Source organism: Phalangium opilio, unplaced genomic scaffold, assembly GCF_054372755.1.
Source record: "Phalangium opilio isolate 3A_F unplaced genomic scaffold, DU_Popi_V2 ptg000063l_1, whole genome shotgun sequence".
Lineage (NCBI taxonomy): Eukaryota > Metazoa > Arthropoda > Arachnida > Opiliones > Phalangiidae > Phalangium > Phalangium opilio.
Genome location: NW_028324180.1, coordinates 1,223,684 through 1,244,279, shown reverse-complemented (window position 1 = coordinate 1,244,279; position 20,596 = coordinate 1,223,684). Strand labels below are relative to the sequence as shown.

The following is a 20,596-nucleotide window of genomic DNA, read 5'->3' as shown; positions in this document are numbered from 1 at the left end:
GTCTTTGTCCACGAAGACATTTTTGATTAATATCTGTTCCTTCAGTCTTCATTTTAATTAAGATTGTTAAGAAACTGTTGCATTTTTAAAATCTGCACTAAGCACAAACATAAATATAGGGGAGCGTAAGCATAAGGGACCTAATATTGCTAGTTAGTTACTAATGGTTTCAGGTACCAGTTAATCAGTTATCACCAATGAGATTAATATATCACTGAAAACATCAAATTTCCATACTAAAATTATTTTGGCCTTTCTTTATCCCCTGACTTTGAGTATTAAAATATTTAAAATAACTCTGAGGATTATCTAGAATGATTTCTACTGATATTTCAAATTCAGAAGAATCAGAGTCATGGTGTTGAGTCTTTCAGATGACTGGCTTGGACTTATGTTACTAGTTTTCGGTTTTCGTTGTAGCAGTCTAACCAAAGAGGGTAGAAAGAGGGGGAGTAGAAGGCTTGGCTGGAGTGTTCTCGCTTTGAAAGTTTACCTCTAAGCTTCCGGTGTGCGCGCGCATCTTTCTCTGCCCTCTTATTGGTTGAAATACGGTGAACCGGATATTAGGAGGAAAATATAACAAATAAATAAAAAAGAAAAGCGAGAACACCCAAAATACCTCGCCCAAGCCGCTAGCTTCTACTCCCGCTCTTTCTACCCTCTTTGGTCTAACTGAGACAAAGTTTCTGCCTGCAAGCATAGCCCACTCGATCCGCGCTCATGGACGAAAGCTGCTCGCGCTATACATAGTTTACAGGCGTGGAGGATTCATACCATTTGCACAAGGAGACCTGGCAACTTAGAGTGTAAAATAGCAGACGATTTTACACTCTTTCTTGCTTGGTCTCCTTGTGTTAGTGGTAGGAATCCTCCACGCCTGTAAACTATGTATATAATAATAATTGACCTGGTCACGTCGTATGCTAAACTTAGGAATTGGACAATTAAACTTTTTCAGTTAATGTCTGGACTCTGGTTACCCTTGAATTTTCTTAGTGGTCCCGTGGTTTAATTTTCAAACTGGTCATTTGCCCTGTGCCACCGCCTTATTTCCCACACTGGACAAGGAAGCATTTCTCGTAAAGGATAATGACCATCATTGTGGACTTGTGGTATAAGAGACAGCCTGGCAGCCCCGTATTTGTTTACCCTGCCCATAGCCCACTCGATCACGCGAAATACGACGCAAGATGCACAGCTGCGTCCGTGAGCATGGATCGAGTGGGCTATGCCCTGCCTGGCCAAATCAGCTGACTTAGGTGAAATATTTATTACTTCTATTATTGCGACTTAATTCTAGACATTCTTGAACGAATCATCTTGTGAAAATTTTATAAGACAGGCTTCAGGTGCTGGGTTTTTTCTGCGCCAAATTTGCTTTTTAAATTTAAAAAAAATTAATTTCAACCTTTTTTCCCCTCTCTTCAAAAATTTAATAATGATAGTGTGTTACATATTTATCCAAAATTTATATTAATTAATTAACACACTGTACATCCCTTTAATGGAATTAGTGATGGTGATAGTGTGATTGAATCTATCATTTATTTTACCAGCAAAAAACGTATCTTCGTAGCGGTAACCGTTGGCTGCTGGCACCAGTCTAGAAACCAGGGAATGAACCCTTCTGCGTAGTTTGAATTAATCTACTTTAAACATCAAAAATGTATCTAATTTAAACCAAAGAGTTCATTCTAAATAGCGGTTATAAATAGTAATTAAAAACGTAACTGTTACCTAATAAAAATGATTGCAAGAGCCGGGATAAAAACATTGGTTGGTTTGTTGACAGGGTTTAGTGATCGTGTGATTTAATCTATCAATTATTTTACCACTTATTTAAACAAACAAAATGATCTACGCAGTGGTTACCGTTGGCGGTTGCACCAGACATAATCTCTGTAGCGTTTATCGTTGGCAATCTGGCCATTGTTTATTGTTTTCTTAGGTAACGTTAGAATGGGCGCAAAATAATTAATAATTCAATTGTTTCCTAGTACAAATGATTGGAAGAAGCTGAATTAAAAATATTGGTTGATTTGGTGACAGGGTTTAGTGATAGTGTGATTGAATCTATCATTTATTTTACCAGTAAAAAACGTATCTTCGTAGCGGTAACCGTTGCCTGACGGCACCAGTCGAGAAACCAGGGAACGAACCCTTGTGCGTAGTTTGCATTGATCTACTTTAAACAACAACAATTGATTTAATTTAAACAAATTACCTAATTAGCGGCTATCGTTGGCCAATGGCACCAGGTGAAACACCTTAAAACGAACGCAACACGGCCAATTGGTCTCTAGTCTACAATAGTACAATCAGCCTGTCTTGAACTTTTGACCGAGGCTTAGTGAAATCAGTGAATTTAAAAATTATCGGCTAAATCTTAACTTTAAATTCTTTTGTATTAAATTATAATGAAGTTTAACTTACGAGAATAAAATAAAATTGGGACTGATTAACCCCTTCTATTAGATGAAAAGTGGAAAAATTCGCCTTAAGCTCGTCCATAAACAGAGCGGACGACGCATTTAGTAAACAAAAAACTTCGCTATATTAGCGGTAAAACATCGTAAGTCCAACAGTACGTTTCTCTATGATTTTAGGTAGGATTATAGCACGTAAGTCCAACAGAATAAAAGGTCGTAAGTTTAAGTATGTGCTTAAAAGTACAAAAAGTAATTCTTAATATTAATTGTTTTCAATAAAACTTCGAAAGGCACCAGAAAAATGTTCAACCTTTCATTTAAAACCATTTTCAGACCTATCGAATAAATAGTCTTCAAAAAATGGTCGAGACCATTTGGCTATCACAGCAAACATTTCCCATGTAATTCCTATGGGAAAATTTCCCTTTTTTGCCAAAATGTCTGAATTTTTTTATTGAAATGAAAACCACCCTTAGCAACTTTATTTTCTATAATAAAAACTAATGGAGGGATCTCTTTGAAATTTTAACCACATATTAAGGGTCCGAATTTTAGTTCAGTGGAATGTTTTCAAAGCAGTAACCATGATAGGAAAAAAGTTACATCGAATCAAAAACCCACCCTTATACATTAAACGCAGTATGAGGTCTTATCTAAGAGAGCAACCGCTCTTTCAGAATATAACCTAATCTTACCTAACCATGCTAAGCCTTTTGGAAAAGGTCCGCGTTTATTATGATAGGACCCATATGAAAATATAAATATTTTGGAAAGTCAGTGAATTGCTAATTTTAAAACGAATTTTTTACTTTTGCGCTCTTTAGAGCTCGAAAGTATTGTTCCGACCTCTGTTGGCTGGACGGCTGGTCGGCTGGCTGGATTTGGTGTAACCGCATAATAAGATTCTTCATAAATAAACTTTTTGAATTTCAAATTTCCCGCGAATTTTCGACTCGAAATTCATCCGTAGTTCACGTTACACCTCATAGGTGGCGTAACGTATTTAATTTCAATTGAAATTATTTTCCCGTCGGCGCCGGGCTTCGAACCCGCGATATCCCAATCCATACGAGACGTCAGTGAAGACGCCCGAGCGCGCGCCTTACCACGAAGCCACGCTTGCTTGTAATATAGAGCGAGATAAATTATAGTGAAGAGAAGAGAGAGGTACAACGAACGGACCCCCCCCCACCTCCCCGACGCCCGCCACGAGACGAGAGAGAGCTGTCTGGCTTTAGATATGGACCCCCACCTCCCCGACGCCCGCCACTGGATGCTGTCGAATATATATTGTATCGCGCTTGAGGAGGAGAGATCCGAGAGACAGACAGACTTCGCACGCGCGCCAGACTGCCTTTAGCGCCTTGCAATTTTTTTTGCAATTTATAATTATTATATGTCTTTTTAATCCTAGGCAAGATTAGATTTCTACTTGGGAACATAAACATTACAATTAATATTATCATATTAATCAAAAAAGAAATTAAAGTTCTCCCCGACGGATGGCGCGATAAGCAGAGAGAGTTTTCTAATTTCACCTATGATATCGTTTTTTAAGACTCGTCTGCTTAAAAGTTAGGGAGGTTGATTTACTAAGATGATTGATGATTAGATAGTTTAATCAGGTGTTTAAATGTAACTTAATTCCGGCGATACCATTTATGACAAACGCAGTCAACATACTCATGGTTTAATTAAAGTTAATTAAATTGAATTGCTCAAAGATAATTATAAAATTAAATCAACAACTCAACTATCGGCTCAACGATAATTTGGCTAGTTTTTGTCAGTTTTGCTGTTTATTTTAACGTAATTAAACAATGGTTAAATACTGCAGCGTGTATGGGTGTATAAATAATGCCACAATGAGTGGTGTCCGCTTTCACCAATTTCCACGCGACGTTAAATTGTCGAAACAATGGGATATAGCTTTAAAAATGGGTAAACCACACACCAAGTCCATGGTTGTCTGCTCCCTTCATTTTAAAGAAGATTATTACCGCCCTCAACCGAAATATGAACATTCAGGTATGTTTTAAGCGTATAATATTAATTTAAAACCAATTATAATTAGAGTTATTATTGTAGATAAGTTAAGTTACCCTCCCAGACCCTTGGCTGTTCCTTCCAAAAAACTGCCGTTAAGGAAACATGATCAACAAATATTGAATGCCACCTCCATAATTTCATTAACAGGATTACAAAGTACTGGTCTATAGAGTAATTTCTTTCCCATATACGGCAACGTCATAACCCTCTATCTCTTACCTTAGTGTATCCCCCCTCCCCTTCCCTTCCGGGGGCAAATAGTATTCTCTAGTACAAAGTTGCCCCTAACGTAGGGGATACACAGTTCACTCCCCCTCTCAACCGAAATTACTCTATTTGATGCGATCATTAAAAATATTAACAGTAAATTCATACCCCTTTTTCATGGACAAATAAGGTAGAGAGGGCCAAGAATGGGGGAAACTACGAGTCTCGAGATAGGGTATTTTTGACACTCATGAAACTAAAACTTGGCATTTGATTTCATTCACCGCTCTATCAGCTTTGTTTGGAATAAGTAAAGTTCAGACCTCAAATCATTTTAAATTAACTCTTACGCAGTTCCCAAGCTTGTTAAAACCCGTGAAAAAAAATGCAAATAAATAATGCATTAAAAATAAATAAAAAAATTTATTTATTATTTATTAAATAATAAATTTTGAAAAACAATTTTATTTAATAAATTTGTAAGGTTCTATCACATTTTAATGAACTTAAAAATATCACTTCAGCCTTATTTGCGCCATTACATTCCGTCCTTTTTACTCCATTTCAAATAATTTGGAATGTAGTAATTAAAATAAGCAAAAAACCTTTTGAAAAAAGTAATTTGTAATCTTGGTAAAAGATTGTTAATAAATTTTTGGTCTTTTGGCACATCAATAACAAAACAGTCATCTTCCAGTTTAGAATAAATTACATAATGACAACTTTGAAGTCCTAAAAGTGCCAAACTAAGTTGCACTTGCCCATAATACATTTGTTTGGGTTTCAAAGAAAATGTTCCGTCCTTCTTGATTACGTAAGGAGTTTTCTTGAGGACTGTTTCTAAGTTTCCTTTTTCACCAATGACTGGACACTTCATTTCGACCAAATTATCGTTTACTAGACCGTCAGGGGAACACCCCAAGAATGGATAAGAAGGGCTGACTTCGAAACCAATCTTCGTTACTTTTAAATTAGACTTTTTTTTCAAGCAACAAGAGTTTTTTTTTGTTTATAATTCCATACTGTGTGAATTTATTTCCCTTAAAGTTTGACTGAAGAGCTTTTCGAATTTTTTCAGTAGTATCTTTTGGAAAATATGTGTAATACTTGTAGCAATTTTGACAAGAGAGAGAGCAACAGGTACTAAACAAAATGAAAACAGTATTACCAATTTTTATACTAATGTTATGACCAAGGCTTAAGAGTTTACATAACTAACTTGGTTAATATTAGGGTGATTAGGTTTTCAACACTTACCATTTTTGAAAATATTCTCTTCTGAAAATTGTGGTTCATTCATTGCAAGAAATTTCGAGAACTAATTTTCATTTGGCACTGAAATATCAGTTTAAACATCACATACACATTGCCGCTGATGCTGCTACAGGTCTCAGGCCTGCCATTATGGTTTCCCCTTGATCAAGCTTCGTGTTTTCTCCGCACGGTGGCACTAGTGAAACTTTTCGTTCTAGGCGCGGAATCTGGCAGCCCTGAACTAGGGAAATTTTGGTCCAAAAAGGGAAATTTTAAGGGTTAGAAAGGGAAATTTCATTTGTCCCACCTGGCATCACTGCTTTGAATTTCCTTTACTTTGTTCTCTTGCGAACTCTGTGTTTAACGGCTGTGGAAGATTTCTTCTGCTTTTTGTGAATGCTAATTGAAAACTTATTGTTCGAAATAAGTATTTGCGGAATATTATGATGAAGATATTCCCAGCGTCATTGTTGGTGACTTCAACATTAACCTTCTTGAGACATCATCTCTTGAAACCAAGAAGCTAATCGATTTCTTCTCTGATAATGGGTTTCAACTTTTACAAGGTCTTAACTTGAAGCAATCAACTGATGGTGGTACTCAACTGGATTTAGCATTTGGCGATGAGAAATTTTCCACCATTTTCAGCGCTAGTTATCGAGAATGTTACTATTCTTATCATAAAGGAATATGTTTACATTTTAAATAACCTAGAATCTAAGACATCATCTGACTTCTCAAACCAATTTTTCAAATTTTCGATGATGAGCATTGTTCCGGATGAAACTAGAAGATCAACATTGATCTCGATGAAGCTACAAGATCAACAGTTGTCTGGATGAAACTACAGGTCAACAGTTGTCTGGATGAAACTACAGGTCAATGGTAGGCTTGGGAACCTAGTTAAAGAAACCCATATTAGGCTTGGAATACTAGTTAAAGAAACCCATATTAGGCTTGGGATCCTAGTTAAAGAAACCCAAATTAGGCTTGGCGCCCTAGAGAAAGATGCTCTCACTCGCAATAAAACATGATCTAATGTTATAATCATATTTTTTTAAGAAATTAACAGAATTCCAGATGAATCTACAAGTGCTACTTGAAACTTCAAGATCTGCAGTAACAAGATGAAACTTCAAGATCTACATTAACAAGATGAAACTTCAACTACAAGGTCAATGGTGGGCTTGGGAACCTAGAGTAAGAAACCCAAATAAGGCTTGGGATCCTCGAGAAAGACACCCATATTAGGTTTAGGATCCTAAAAAATTAAGCCCACATATATGCTACAAGATGAACGGTAGCCCAAATCGAAGTACTTGATCTACAATGTCCAGATTGAGCTACCTACAACTGTCAAGATCAACAGTGGGCTTGGGATCCCAGAAAAAGATACCCCTATTAGGCTTGGGAACCTAGAGTAAGAGACCCATATAAGGCTTGGGATCCTTGAGAAAGACACCCATATTAGGTTTAGGATCCTACAAAATGAAGTCCACATATATGCTACAAGTTGAACGGTACTATGGTAGCCCAAATAGAACTACTTGATCTACAATGTCCAGATTGAGCTACCTACAACTGTCAAGATCAACAGTGGGCTTGAGAACCCAGAAAAAGATACCCCTATTAGGCTTGGGATCCTTGAGGGAGACACCCATATAAGGCTTGGGATCCTTGACAAAGACACCCATATAAGGCTTGGGATCCTTGACAAAGACACCCATATAAGGCTTGGGACCCTTGGCAAAGACACCCATATAAGGCTTGGGATCCTTGAGAAAGACACCCATTTACGTTTCAGATAATAGGAAAAAGAGGCCCCCCATATAAGCTGCAACAACAACATTAATCCAGATAAAACTAAGAAATCAGCACTGTTTCGAGATTGAAGTAAGTAAAACTACGAGGTCAAAAATACATTATACTTGTAATAGAGCCAACACTGCAAATTAATCTTTTTGTAAATAAGGGAATCAAGGCCCCCCAACGAGGGAAGCATTTCCAAACTGTACAACTACTAATTTTTCAATTTAATTTCAATTAGTAAGAAAGTAATCTAACAATTTTGATAAAGAAAGAAACCTACTAATGTATGATTCTTACTCATTAGACAGGCTATTTGTTTTCTCTGGTATCAAATTTCAGACAACATGACTGGGGGCTAATTCTAGGCAATGGTTGTATATTGGTATAATAGTACAAACATTGAATAATTTTAGCCATCAGTCATATATTATGCTACAAATGCTACTTTTGCATTAAGAAAAAAGTCAAGAATTTGTTCATTGGACAGAAATTTGTTACTAATTTCATTAAACTGTAAACCAAAATCATACTAGATTGATTTTCTCATAATCGGAGTATTATTTTATATTTAAATTAACAAAACCAGGTTCCAGTTCACTCACAGAACAGATTTTGTTAATTACTTATTTAATTAAACTGTAAACCAAATTCTTACTAGATTGGTTTTATTCATAATCGGAATGCTATTTTATAAACGATGGAAAAAAAACCCGGAAAATTTTAAATTTGCCGGGGTTATAATTCTACTCACTAGAGGGCGCGCAAAAGTGTAATCTGGCCGGGGCCATCTTGTTATCTTTGCAATTTCTCTTCTTCATTATAATTTCAACCTACTTATTTCTAAAATTGACCGAAAATGTACAAATCGTGTTTGGCGACACTCTGATACGTGTTAGGCGACATTCTTAAAAGCGTTATGCGACACTCTTGGAGTGGCGTCGCTAGGCCTTTTATTGGGGCTATAGCGCCCCCAAATTTCAAAGTTAGTCCCCTCAAAATAAACCGTACACTAACTTCTATATCGTCGACTTTAGTTACAGTTAGAAAAATTTCCGCTTCAAAAACGTCGTTAGTGTCAAACTGTTCCAAGTTCTTCACTTCCATGGATTTTCTTTTTTTAAATATAGTAGAATAGATTAGGTCAAACGCGTTTTTGGTGTTCGAAAAACTCTTCGTGAAAAGAGATTATTAAATTTAACGAATACGACTGTATCTACTGCTGGGATATTAGGGCCTCCAAAACCAATTTAATACCCGATGCTTTTATACTAATTTATAACTTTCTGCCTTTTACAGTAGTTAATAAGTCGGTGAAAATGACCAACTTACCATGCAGTTTGACGCTGGATTTTAAGTCGATCAAGTGGCCAACTTTTTATGTAGTTTCACATTGATGCGAGAACTACCCTTGCTTGTTAGAACTGTCCTCTTAAGTTCTCTCAAGGTTGAACCTTGCTAAGCATATACCGCTATTTGCTGATAAATCAACCACTCAGGAAGCTGTCATGCGACACTCAGAAAGCGTTATTTAAACTCGGAAAGGTGTTATGCTGCACCCTTTAAGGAATTGCGCAACACTCATATGGGAGTAAAAATTAACTTTTAGTTCGATATAAGAGTTAAAGAAGTGTTAAACTGAACCCCTGTTGCACCATTTTATTCTTATCTTTGACACTAATTGCTCAAATAAGTGTTATTAAACCCTTTCCGGGGTGTAAGTGAACACCTGTAATGGTGTCAAATTTGGACCCTTATAAACTACTTTTAAAGGTGCTAAAGCACACCGCATTTTCTTAGAGTGTATTACAGCAACCAGTATAAATCTACCCTAATGGACAGTCTGTCAGCTAGTCGTCTTATAATGACCTGTTGCATCTTAACCAACAGAGCTTAATGTTTTTAATAAATGTTTGAGTGCTTTTAGTTTAACAGCAAAGAGCGTCTTTATCAAAATAAGCTCCGGGATTTAAAACTGTTCTAAGAGCTGTTATTTTTACAGCAACCCTATTTTGTTAGTGTATCATAAGCGGTTTGAAACAGCATGGTGTGTTTTTATTTTCACAGCAAACCACGTTTTAATCCACAGTGCTAAGTGAGTTTAAACCCACATATTTTGCTGTTAGTTTTACAGCAGCAGACATTTTATGTAACTGTGATTTATTTTTTGTAAAAGAGCATATAGTGCTGGTTTTTTCATTGACCCCAACAATATAATCAACGGTTAAGTCTGTCTTTGAAACAACCTCTGAAGCGGTTATTTTACAAGCTACGAACGCCCCTGAATACACGAACAGTTAATTCTTAAAACTGTTAGTTCCACTGTTTAGAAAAACAGTATTGTCAACGGTAATAAAAACAGGGAGGATGCACAACTAAATTAACATCATCTTGATGGCATACGCTATTGCCATTACCATAGTGTTTATTTTACAGCATTTTTATTCTCTGTGTAGTCGCCTTATATAAATGACAAGTTGCATCTTAACCAACAGAGCTTAATGTTTTTAATAAAGGTTTGAGTGCTTTTAGTTTAACAGCAAAGAGCGTCGTTATCAATATAAGCTCCGGGATTTAAAACTGTTCTAAGAGCTGTTATTTTTACAGCAACCCTATTTTTTTAGTGTACTATAAGTGGTTTGAAACAACATGATGTGTTTTTATTTTCACAGCAAGCCACGTTTTAATCCACAGTGCTTAGTGAGTTTAAAACCACATATTTTGCTGTTAGTTTTACAGCAGCAGACATTTTATGTAACTGTGATTTATTGGTAGTAAAACAACATATAGTGCTGGTTTTTTCATTGACCCCTACAATATAATCAACGGTTAAGACTGTCTTTGAAACAACCTCTGAAGCGGTTATTTTAAAAGCTACGAACGCCCCTGAATACACGAACAATTAATACTTAAAACTGTTAGTTCCACTGTTTAGAAAAACAGTATTGTTGACGGTATTAAAAACAGGGAGGATGTGCAATTAAAGGGTATGGGAATTTACAATTTCATATCATATTTTAGCACGAAAGTGGTATTATATTACACTTGCAAGTCTCTACTTTCAAAATATAAAGTTTTTAATATAATTGAACCAAAGTTTCTATTTTTAAAATCCATTGGAAAATCACGAAAACTCAGTTTCGATATATAAATTATTTTGTCTTGTCAGCTTGTTCGGTTGGTTTATGACATCACTATGACGTTGAGGAAAAAAGCGCGGGAAACCTCTACGCGCGAGCGCGAGCTATACGCGTCTCGCGCTCTGTCCATGCTTTGATAGCGGAGAGAGTGGCACCATCTCGCGTGCGTGACGTCAAAAACAAGAAAACGTTGTAGCCTTTCTTAAAAACTTTTAAAAAGTGGATTTTAAATAATTTCATATGAAGCATTTTCAAATGCATATTGCCAAATAACTAGAAATCGGAGAATTAAAAGCTTGATATTTCTGAATTCACAGTAATTAATTCTATCTTTTGCTATATAAATCAGAGGTTTTTCAAACGAAGCTTCTCATACCCTTTAAATTAACATCATCTTGATGGCATACGCTATTGCCATTACCTTAGTGTATATTTTACAGCATTTTTATTCTGTGTGTATACAGATGTAGTATAACTTAAGTAATATATAAACAACCATTTCAAATAATAATATTTAAAAATATCAAAATGAAACAGAGCCTTAAAACTACCTAACTACTAAAGGAATCGAAATTACGAAAATATTTCCATATAATCGCTTTATATTACGAAAAAAAGAAATATTAAAGTTTTGTAAGATTTCTTTACACAAGCGAACTGCTAACGCGGTACATTAGTATAGCAACGAACAGACACACACAGACAAACACATATACTGCTGTTTAACTCTTTCTGTATTAATTTTGAGTTGATAAATAAGATTATCTTAAATTCTAAAATAAATAGAATTAATATTATATATTTTCTTCGTTAATTATTCACCTCGTTGAGCGTTACATCGTTTTAAAAAAATAATTAGACATTCTTGAGAGACTTGACTAATATTGACGTTTTAAACGAAGGATACGCCTGCTGTTTTGCCCTACTCAAATCGGTAGTATATAAATGTTGCAAATCTCAGATATGGATAAGAGCAGCGCAACTGCGTGACTTTTGGTGGAAGCCCCACCATTGGGAGGCTAGACGTTTCTCGTAACCTTAACGATGATGATAGAGATAGAAGCCGGTAAGTACAGACTGATGTCCATGTGGGAAGGATAAAAACAAGTAGTTAGTAGTGATAGACAGACAATGGAGTAATAGCCAGTGTAAGAGGAATACAATTTTACAAATTTCCGGAACCTGTATATGTGGTTCGGAAATTGAGAACACATTTCCTCGGATTTACAAACTGAGAACGCGGTCCCCTGGGGTGTAACGACAGACACACACCTCGAAATTAGGACCGTGACAAAATTCACTCGGAGAGGTAATAAAAGATAATTAGTAAATGGTTTCATTAAAAGTTGGGAAACCAAAATAAACGTCTCCGAGTTGAGACGAGGGCGTACTCTTTCAAACAATAATTTACTTTCTAAACACAGGCCCATTAGCCAATGAGAAAAACCGGAAATAAAATGTTCAAATTTGGCGAGTTATTGCCAAGGGCATTTGTAAAGGTTAAAGCGTATTTTAATGTTCTATGTATCCTCAATTCTAATGCGAACCTAATATCTATAACTTAAATGTGGATTTAAGTTTCGGCGCACTCTGAACCGTAAAGACCTCCTAAAAGAGGACACGAAACAAGGTAAATTTTCGTTTTTATCTAAGTTATATTATTTCATAGACCCGATCGTCTTAACACTGGGAAAATGAAGCATTAACATACACATTATCTATTGAAGTTACAATTTAGGTTTACACTGTATATAAATGTAGTAAAGCTGAATTAAAAATTAAACACCAAATTTGAAATGCTAATATCAAAAGATGTTCTTGAATATTGACATGAAACAGAGTTTTATAGCTACACAACTACTAAAAGAATCGTAATTCCGAAAAATATTTAAAATATTTCCATTAAATATTCTGCAAAAAGAAAATGTTAACGTTTTGTAAGAGATCTTTTCATCCTACTCGCTTTATATTAACTTTGATATGCGTGTAGTGTTTCGATTCAGATGCAATCTTCATTACTCGCTCTATATAAACTCTCACTTGTGTCATTCCAAAGAAAGAGGTTTATCTTAAATAATTAAATGAAAGTAACTGATATTAAATTTTTTAATCGTCAGTAATTTACGTTAATTATAGTTAAGTCGGTTTATGAAACTTATTCCTAAAATAATTTTAAACATAGCTATCTTTAACGTTATACTTCTAGGGAACACCTATATCAGAACTTTTGTAAATTTAGGGTATATAAGGCGATTGATTCACACCATGGGATAAGAAAATGCGCGATTGCGTGAACCTTTGGTGGAAGCCATGCCATTGGGTGGCTAGACATTTATCTTAACCCTAGCCCCTGGCCGCGTTCATTTAAAGCCTAACGACGGTGATGAAGTAGAAGCCAATGTTGCAGATTGGTGTCTATGAGGTATAGACGAAAGCCCAGTAGATGGTGGTGTTAGAAGCCAATAAGAACAGATTATTGTGTATGTGGTGTACACGAAAGGCGAGTGCACAGTGTTGTTGTTAGAAGCCATTAAATAGCGGTTGGCATTGGGTGAAACAATGGCGGTTAGACAGCAGATGAAGGTGTAACGGATAGTTAATGATTGGCGTTAAATAAGATGGATAAAGCAAGGAAGTAAAATTTTCTGAATTTCTGTATACTGCGAACTCGGTCCGGAAATTGTGAACACGTTAGCTCCGATTTGCCAACTGCGAACGCGGTGACAGACAGACAGAGACAAAGAGACGTCTAGTGTAATACCTCTCCGTGACGTCATCGTCACTCGGAGCGGTAAAAACTATGGCTGTGCCAACAGTTTAATTTAAACTAATGTGCCAAAGTTTCAATTTTATGCTTGTTATGGAATACAGTAAAAATTGTTAACTATTTTTGAACCAAATTTTAACCATATACCCTAATTTTCCATTATCAAACCTAATATGGAATATAGAAAAATGTTTATCTATGTTTATACCATATTTTAACCATATATCCTGACTTTCCATTACCAAACCATATATGGAATAGAGAAAAAATGGTTAAATATTTTTAAACCAAATTCGAACCATATATACAACTTTCCATTATCAAACCATACATGGAATGGCCAAAAAGTTTTTAACATAAACCATTACTTAACCATATTTTAACCACTTTTCCTAACATGCCATTTTCAAACCATATATGGAAGTAAACTATGGTTTTGATTATCGTGTCTGTAAAGAAGAGACATTAACGGTTCATGGTAAGGCGAAAGTTAAATACACGTTTAAATAATATCTAGGTAAATAAGTTTGTAGTAGCAGTCCTCTTGACACGGAGAGGTAATATTTTGGTTTTTACCTCTCCGAGTGACGTATGTCACGGAGAGGTTCTAATTTCGATGTCTCTGTCTGTCTGTCTGTGTGTCTGTCTGTCTGTGTGTGTATCTGTCTGTTGTTATTGACTTACACCCCAGGGGACCGCGTTCGCAGTTTTCAAATCGGAGCAAACGTTTTCCGAAATTCCGGACCGCATTTACAGTTCCCGGAAATTTGGAAAATTGTGTTCCACTTACCATAGCTATTATGCATTACGTGTCTAACACCACCATCCTCTGGCCATTTGTCCATCTCATATGGACACCAGTCTTTACCCACTGACTTCTATAGTCCACCATCATTTTGGCACTTTTTCCATGCCACACGGACACCAGTCTGTACCCACTGGCTTCTACACACCACCATTTTCTGGTCTTTGTCCATCCCACTTGGACACCAGTCTGTACACACTGGCTTCTACACACCACCATCTTCTGGTCTTTGTCCATCCCACATGGAACACCAGTCTGTAAACACTGGCTTCTAATCCCCACCATCTTCGAGTCTTTGTCCATCCCACTTGGACACCAGTCTGTACACACCACCATCTTCTGGTCATTGTTTTTGTCCATCCCACATGGACACCAGTCTGCACACCTGGCTTCTACTCCATCATCATCCCTAAGGTTAAGACATACGCGGCGATCGGCCAGGGTTACGAGAAACGTCCGGTCTCCCTAAGGTGGGGCTTCCACCAAAGGTTCACGCAAATGCGCTGTTCTTATCCATAGCTGCGATTCGAAACCCTTATATACTACCTATTTTAGTAAGGCGAAGCAACCGGCGTATGCTTCATTTCAAACGCCAATATTAGTCAAGTCTCTCAAGATAGTTTAATTGTTCTTTTTTAAAACGATGTAACGTTCAATAAGGCGAATAACTAACGAAGAAAATATTAAATATTAATTATATTTATTTTAATATTTAAGATAATCTTGTTTCTCAATTCAAAATTAATACGGAAAGAGTTAAAAAGCAGTCTATGTTATTGTTTGTGTGTGTCCGTCCGTTATTTCACTAGTGCCGCAGTGCGCTGCGTTAGAAGTTCGTTTTGTTTTGATGTGTAAAGAAATCCTACAGAACCATAATATTCCCGTTATCCTTAATATAAAGTGAATATGATGAAATATTTTTCGTAATTATTATGCATTTAGTGCTTTTGTAGCTTTAAAGCTCTGTTTCATTTTGATATTCCAAAGATTTTTTTTAATATTATTATTTGAAATGGCTGTTTATATATTACTTAAGCTATACTACATCTGTATATAGAATAATCCTTGGTTTAGTAATTTCATGAAGAAATCTAAGATCTAGACTCCGGCGGGTATATCTAGTATTACTTGCAATAAGCTTAGTTAAACATAGAGTAAATAATTGAGGCCTGAGGTGAAGTAAACTTTGGGATTTAATTTTCTTGTCTTAAATGAAGAGACATCAACGGTTCAGAGTGAGCCGAAAGTTAAATACACTCTTAAATAATCAGGTTAAGATTTAATAATAGAAGAAAAGATCATGGTGGCAATTAGATGAGTAAGGCTAAGCTACAGAGTTTTTATTCTCTTTATGGTGCGCATTGACTATCAGTGCGTCTAGCTACAATTTAGCTTTGGTATTATTTAACGTTAACACTCATGTTGGCAAACTAAGAATATTGTTGAGGTGAGACGAGACGATAGTGTTTACACTGCTAACCAGTTGTGAATGTAGCTATCAGAATATAGGGTAAACAGCTGAAGCGTAGACTTCATTTCCTGTTCTTTTTTGCCATTAACTGATTTCCATGTGTCCAAGATTTATCCTTATTGGATGTAAAATGTCGTCTGCTTTACTGTATATTCGCTATGCTTGGAATACTGCTTCAATATTTCGTAAATTTTTACTTCAAAAATGAGAAATAATTCCATATCTAGGTAAATAACTTTGTAGTAGTAGACCTCTTGACTCGGAGAGGTAATATTTTGGTTTTCCCAACTTGTTCATACTGGTTTTTACACTTTTTCAAAATTTAATAGCTACGAAATCTAGTTAAAGTAACATAACAGCGAGACTCCGACGAGAATCGAACTCATGATCTCCTGTTTACAAGACAGGCGCTTAAACCAGTATGCCACGGGGCCGTTGTTGATAAATGAGATGAATGTTGCATATTTCAGTAATTTTACTAAATTAAATCAATTGCACTTCAACCCTATTGTTTGCATATATGCATATCTCAAGCAACTATTATTTTTAGAGTTTCTAAAAATTTAATAGCTACGAAAAGTAGTTCAAGTAACATGACAACGAGGCTCCGGCGAGAATCGAACTCATCATCTCCTGTTTACGAGGCAGGCGCTTTAACCACTAAGCCACGGGGCCCTGTTTTTAAGCGATATGAAAGCAGAATATTTCAGCAATTAATCTAAAATATTAATTTGCACTTTGACCCTATAGTATGCATATATGCATATCTCAAGCAACTATTATTTTTAGAGTTTCTCCAAGTTAAAAAGGTACGAAAACTAGTTAAAATAACATTACAGCGAGGCTCCGACGAGAATCGAACTCATGATCTCCTGTTTTCAAGACAGGTGCCTTAACCACTAAGCCACGGGGCCATTGTTGAAAAGTGAGATGAATGCTGCATATTTCAGTAATTTTACTAAATTAAATCAATTGCACTTCAACCTTATTGTTTGCATATATGCATATCTCAAGCAACTATTATTTTTAGAGTTTCTCAAAATTGAATAGCTACGAAAACTAGTTCAAGTAACATAAAAACGACGCTCCAACGAGAATCGAACTCATGATCTCCAGTTTAAGAGACAAGCGCTTTAACCACTAGGCCATGGGGCACTTGTTGATCAGTGAGATGAATGCTGCATATTTCATTAATTTTACTAAATTAAATCAATCGCACTTCAACCCTATTGTTTGCATATATGCATATCTCAAGCAACTAATATTTTTAGAGTTTCTAAAAATTATACAGCTACGAAATCTAGTTCAAGTAACATGACAACGAGGCTCCAGCGAGAATCGAACTCATGATCTCCTGTTTACGAGACAGGCGCTTTAACCACTAAGCCACGGGGCCTATTGTGAAGCGAGATTAATTATTCGTTAAATGATTAACGCGTTTCTGTACTAGCAGTTTACTCTTCCCCAGTTTGCAACATTCGCTACATAATATATAGTATTGGGAAATGCGTGGCGGAATATTATGCTGAAGATATTCCCAGCGTCATTGTTGGTGACTTCAACATTAACCTTCTTGAGACATCATCTCTTGAAACCAAGAAGCTAATCGATCTTCTCTGATAATGGGTTTCCACTTTTAAAAGGTCTTAACTTGAAGCAATCAACTGATGGTGGTACTCAACTGGATTTAGCATTTGGCGATGAGAAATTTTCCACCATTTTCAGCGCTAGTTATCGAGAATGTTACTATTCTTATCATAAAGGAATATGTTTACATTTTAAATAACCGAGAATCTATGACATCATCTGACTTTTCAAACCGATTTTTGCATATTTCAATGATCAACATCGTTCTGGATGAAGCTATAATATCAACAGTTGTCTGGATGAAGCTATAATACCAACAGTTGTCTGGATGAAGCTATAATATCAACAGTTGTCTGGATGAAGCTATAATATCAACAGTTGTCTGGATGAAGCTATAATATCAACAGTTGTCTGGATGATACCCAGTTAAAGAAATCCATATTCTGAGAGAGCGGTTGCTCTCTTAGATAAGACCTCATACTTCGTTTAATGTATAAGGGTGGTTTTTTGATTCGATGTAACTTTTGTCCTATCATGGCTACTGCTTTGAAAACATTCCACTGAACTAAACTTCGGACCCTTAATATGTGGTTAAAATTTCAAAGAGATCCCTCCATTAGTTTTTATTATAGAAAATAAAGTTGCTAAGGGTGGTTTTCATTTCCATAAAAAAATTCAGACATTTTGGCAAAAAAAGGGAAATTTTCCCATAGGAATAACATGGGAAATGTTTGCTGTGATAGCCAAATGGTCTCGACCATTTTTTGAAGACTATTTATTCGATAGGTCTGAAAATGGTTTTAAATGAAAGGTTGAACATTTTTCTGGTGCCTTTCGAAGTTTTATTGAAAACAATTAATATTAAGTATTACTTTTTGTACTTTTAAGCACATACTTAAACTTACGACCTTTTATTCTGTTGGACTTACGTGGTATAATCCTAGCTAAAATCATAGAGAAACGTACTGTTGGACTTACGCTGTTTTACCGCTAATAGAGCGAAGTTTTTTGTTTACTAAATGCGTCGTCCGCTCTGTTTATGGACGAGCTTAAGGCGATTTTTTCCACTTTTCATCTAAAAGAAGGGGTTAATTAGTCCCAATTTTATTTTATTCTCGTAAGTTAAACTTCATTATAATTTAATACAAAAGAATTTAAAGTTAAGATTTAGCCGATAATTTTTAAATTCACTGATTTCACTAAGCCTCGGTCAAAAGTTCAAGACAGGCTGATTGTACTATTGTACACTAGAGACCAATTGGCCGTGTTGCGTTCGTTTTAATGTGTTTCACCTGGTGCCATCGGTCAACGATAGCCGCTAATTAGGTAATTTGTTTAAATTAAATCAATTTTGTTGTTTAATCAATGCAAACTACGCACAAGGGTTCGTTCCCTGGTTTCTCGTCTGGTGCCGTCAGGCAACGGTTACCGCTACGAAGATACGTTTTTTACTGGTAAAATAAATGATAGATTCAATCACACTATCACTAAACCCTGTCACCAAATCAACCAATATTTTTAATTCAGCTTCTTCCAATCATTTGTACTAGGTAACAATTGAATTATTAATTATTTTGCGCCCATTCTAACGTTACCTAAGAAAACAATAAACAATGGCCAGGTTACCAACGATAAACGCTACAGAGATTATATCTGGTGCATGCGGTCAACGGTAACCACTGCGCAGATAATTTTGTTTGTTTAAATTAGTGGTAAAATAATTGATAGATTAAATCACACGATCACTAAACCCTACTGATAAACCAGTTTTTTATCCGGGCTCTTGCAATCATTTTTATTGGGTAACAGTTACGTTTTTAATTACTATTTATAACCGCTATAATTTAGAATAAAGGTTTTTGTTTAAATTAGATACATTTTTGATGTGTAAAGTAGATTAATTCAAACTACGCAGAAGGTTTCTAGACAAGGGTTATAAATAAATGATAGATTCAATCACACTATCACTAATTCCTGTCATCAAATCAATATTTTTAATTCAGCCTTTTCCAAGAGCGAAATTACAAATTAAAGGGATGTACAGTGTGTTAATTAATTAATATAAATTTTGGATAAATATGTAACACACTATTATTAGTAATTTCTGAAGAGAGGAAAAACGGTTGAAATTAATTTTTTTAAATTTAAAAAGCAAATTTGGCTCAGAAAAAACCCAGCCCCAGAAGCCTGGCTTATAAAATTTTCACAAGATGATTCGTTCAAGAATGTCTAGAATTAAGTCGCATAGAAGTAATAAATATTTCACCTAAGTCAGCTGACTTGGCCAGGCAGGGCATAGCCCACTCGATCCTTGCTCACGGACGCTGCTCTGCATCTTGCGTAGTGTTACGCGTGATCTAGTGGGCTATGGGCAGGGTAAACAAATACGGGGCTGCCAGGCTGTCTCTTACACAATAATGATACAGGGCAAATGACCAGTTTAAAAATAAAACCACGGGACCACTAAGAAAATGCAAGGGTAACCAGAGTCCAGACATTAACTCAAAAAGTTTAATTGTCCAATTCCTAAGTTTAGTAGACGACGTGGTCAAATATTATTATATAGCGCGAGCAGCTTGCGTCCATGAGCGCGGATCGAGTGGGCTATGCTTGCAGGAAGAAACTTTGTCTCAGTTACACCAAAGAGAATATAGGGGAGGAGTTGAAGATCACCCGCTCCACAAGGCTAAATTACATTGTTGCCCCTAAATTATACTAGTGGTACGAGGGAGTTTCCGGCTCAGTCGCGCCACCTACGATACCGTTGGTTAAATGTCTCAAGCGGAAATGCCTCGGTACTGCGCATTGAAGATGCGCGGTAGAAAAGAGCAACAAGATTTTCCCATCTTTCCACTCCTCCCCTATATTCTCTTTGTTGGAAACCCCCATACCTATAGCGTTGCCTGTGTACCCCCACCTACGGCACCGTAGTCCTCCCAGCATCCTCAGCGGTTAGGTAGGGTCGTACACTCGTACTGGATGAAATTGTAAAGGGCGCCCCCTCTATCTTAAAAATAGAAGCTAGCTCTCATACAAATAAAATGGTGCTACGCGGCAGCACTTAGCAATCGCCTACCGAAG

At 36.1% G+C, this 20,596-nt stretch overlaps 1 protein-coding gene, 5 long non-coding RNA genes and 3 other non-coding genes across 14 annotated transcripts in view; 4 read left to right on the top strand and 5 right to left on the bottom strand.

Moving 5' to 3' along the window:
- LOC149662123 (uncharacterized) overlaps nt 1-20,596 on the top strand; it is a 421,496-nt gene that overhangs the window by 137,146 nt on the left and 263,754 nt on the right. The gene's annotated exons all lie outside the window — the stretch shown is intronic.
- LOC149662126 (uncharacterized) lies at nt 655-18,978 on the bottom strand. 2 transcript variants are annotated; one of them, XR_016368568.1, is made up of 4 exons: nt 18,945-18,978; nt 1,738-1,993; nt 1,276-1,646; nt 655-1,076 (listed from the first exon to the last, which is right to left on the bottom strand). It is a non-coding gene; the product is annotated as an uncharacterized LOC149662126 (long non-coding RNA). The 2 variants fall into 2 exon arrangements; XR_016368567.1 differs by lacking the exon at nt 655-1,076 and having other exon boundaries at nt 1,204-1,646.
- Nucleotides 1,201-2,430, top strand: LOC149662133 (uncharacterized). 2 transcript variants are annotated; one of them, XR_016368571.1, is made up of 3 exons: nt 1,201-1,259; nt 2,093-2,163; nt 2,233-2,430. It is a non-coding gene; the product is annotated as an uncharacterized LOC149662133 (long non-coding RNA). The 2 variants fall into 2 exon arrangements; XR_016368570.1 differs by lacking the exon at nt 1,201-1,259 and having other exon boundaries at nt 2,023-2,163.
- LOC149662132 (uncharacterized) lies at nt 2,088-2,470 on the bottom strand. The gene is made up of 3 exons (XR_016368569.1): nt 2,434-2,470; nt 2,268-2,346; nt 2,088-2,182 (listed from the first exon to the last, which is right to left on the bottom strand). It is a non-coding gene; the product is annotated as an uncharacterized LOC149662132 (long non-coding RNA).
- On the top strand, nt 4,097-5,107 carry LOC149662131 (uncharacterized). The gene is made up of 3 exons (XM_089842357.1): nt 4,097-4,457; nt 4,518-4,634; nt 4,876-5,107. Exons 1-3 carry the CDS (start codon nt 4,250-4,252, stop codon nt 4,917-4,919), a joined length of 369 nt encoding a protein of 122 aa, XP_089698483.1. The 5' UTR covers nt 4,097-4,249; the 3' UTR covers nt 4,920-5,107.
- On the top strand, nt 7,034-8,400 carry LOC149662130 (uncharacterized). Its single transcript, XR_016368648.1, has 3 exons — nt 7,034-7,832; nt 7,912-7,985; nt 8,053-8,400. It is a non-coding gene; the product is annotated as an uncharacterized LOC149662130 (long non-coding RNA).
- TRNAT-CGU (transfer RNA threonine (anticodon CGU)) lies at nt 16,531-16,603 on the bottom strand. Its single transcript has one exon. It is a non-coding gene; the product is annotated as a tRNA-Thr (tRNA).
- On the bottom strand, nt 16,770-16,842 carry TRNAS-UGA (transfer RNA serine (anticodon UGA)). Its single transcript has one exon. It is a non-coding gene; the product is annotated as a tRNA-Ser (tRNA).
- On the bottom strand, nt 17,252-17,324 carry TRNAT-CGU (transfer RNA threonine (anticodon CGU)). Its single transcript has one exon. It is a non-coding gene; the product is annotated as a tRNA-Thr (tRNA).

Excerpts from the sequence above, each read along its gene's own strand:
- LOC149662131 (XM_089842357.1), top strand. The coding sequence starts at position 4,250 with ATGGTTAAATACTGCAGCGTGTATGGGTGTATAAATAATGCCACAATG. Across the intron at positions 4,458-4,517 it reads ACCGAAATATGAACATTCAG|ATAAGTTAAGTTACCCTCCC; the intron begins GTATGTTTTAAG and ends TTATTATTGTAG. Across the intron at positions 4,635-4,875 it reads TTCATTAACAGGATTACAAA|GTAGAGAGGGCCAAGAATGG; the intron begins GTACTGGTCTAT and ends TGGACAAATAAG.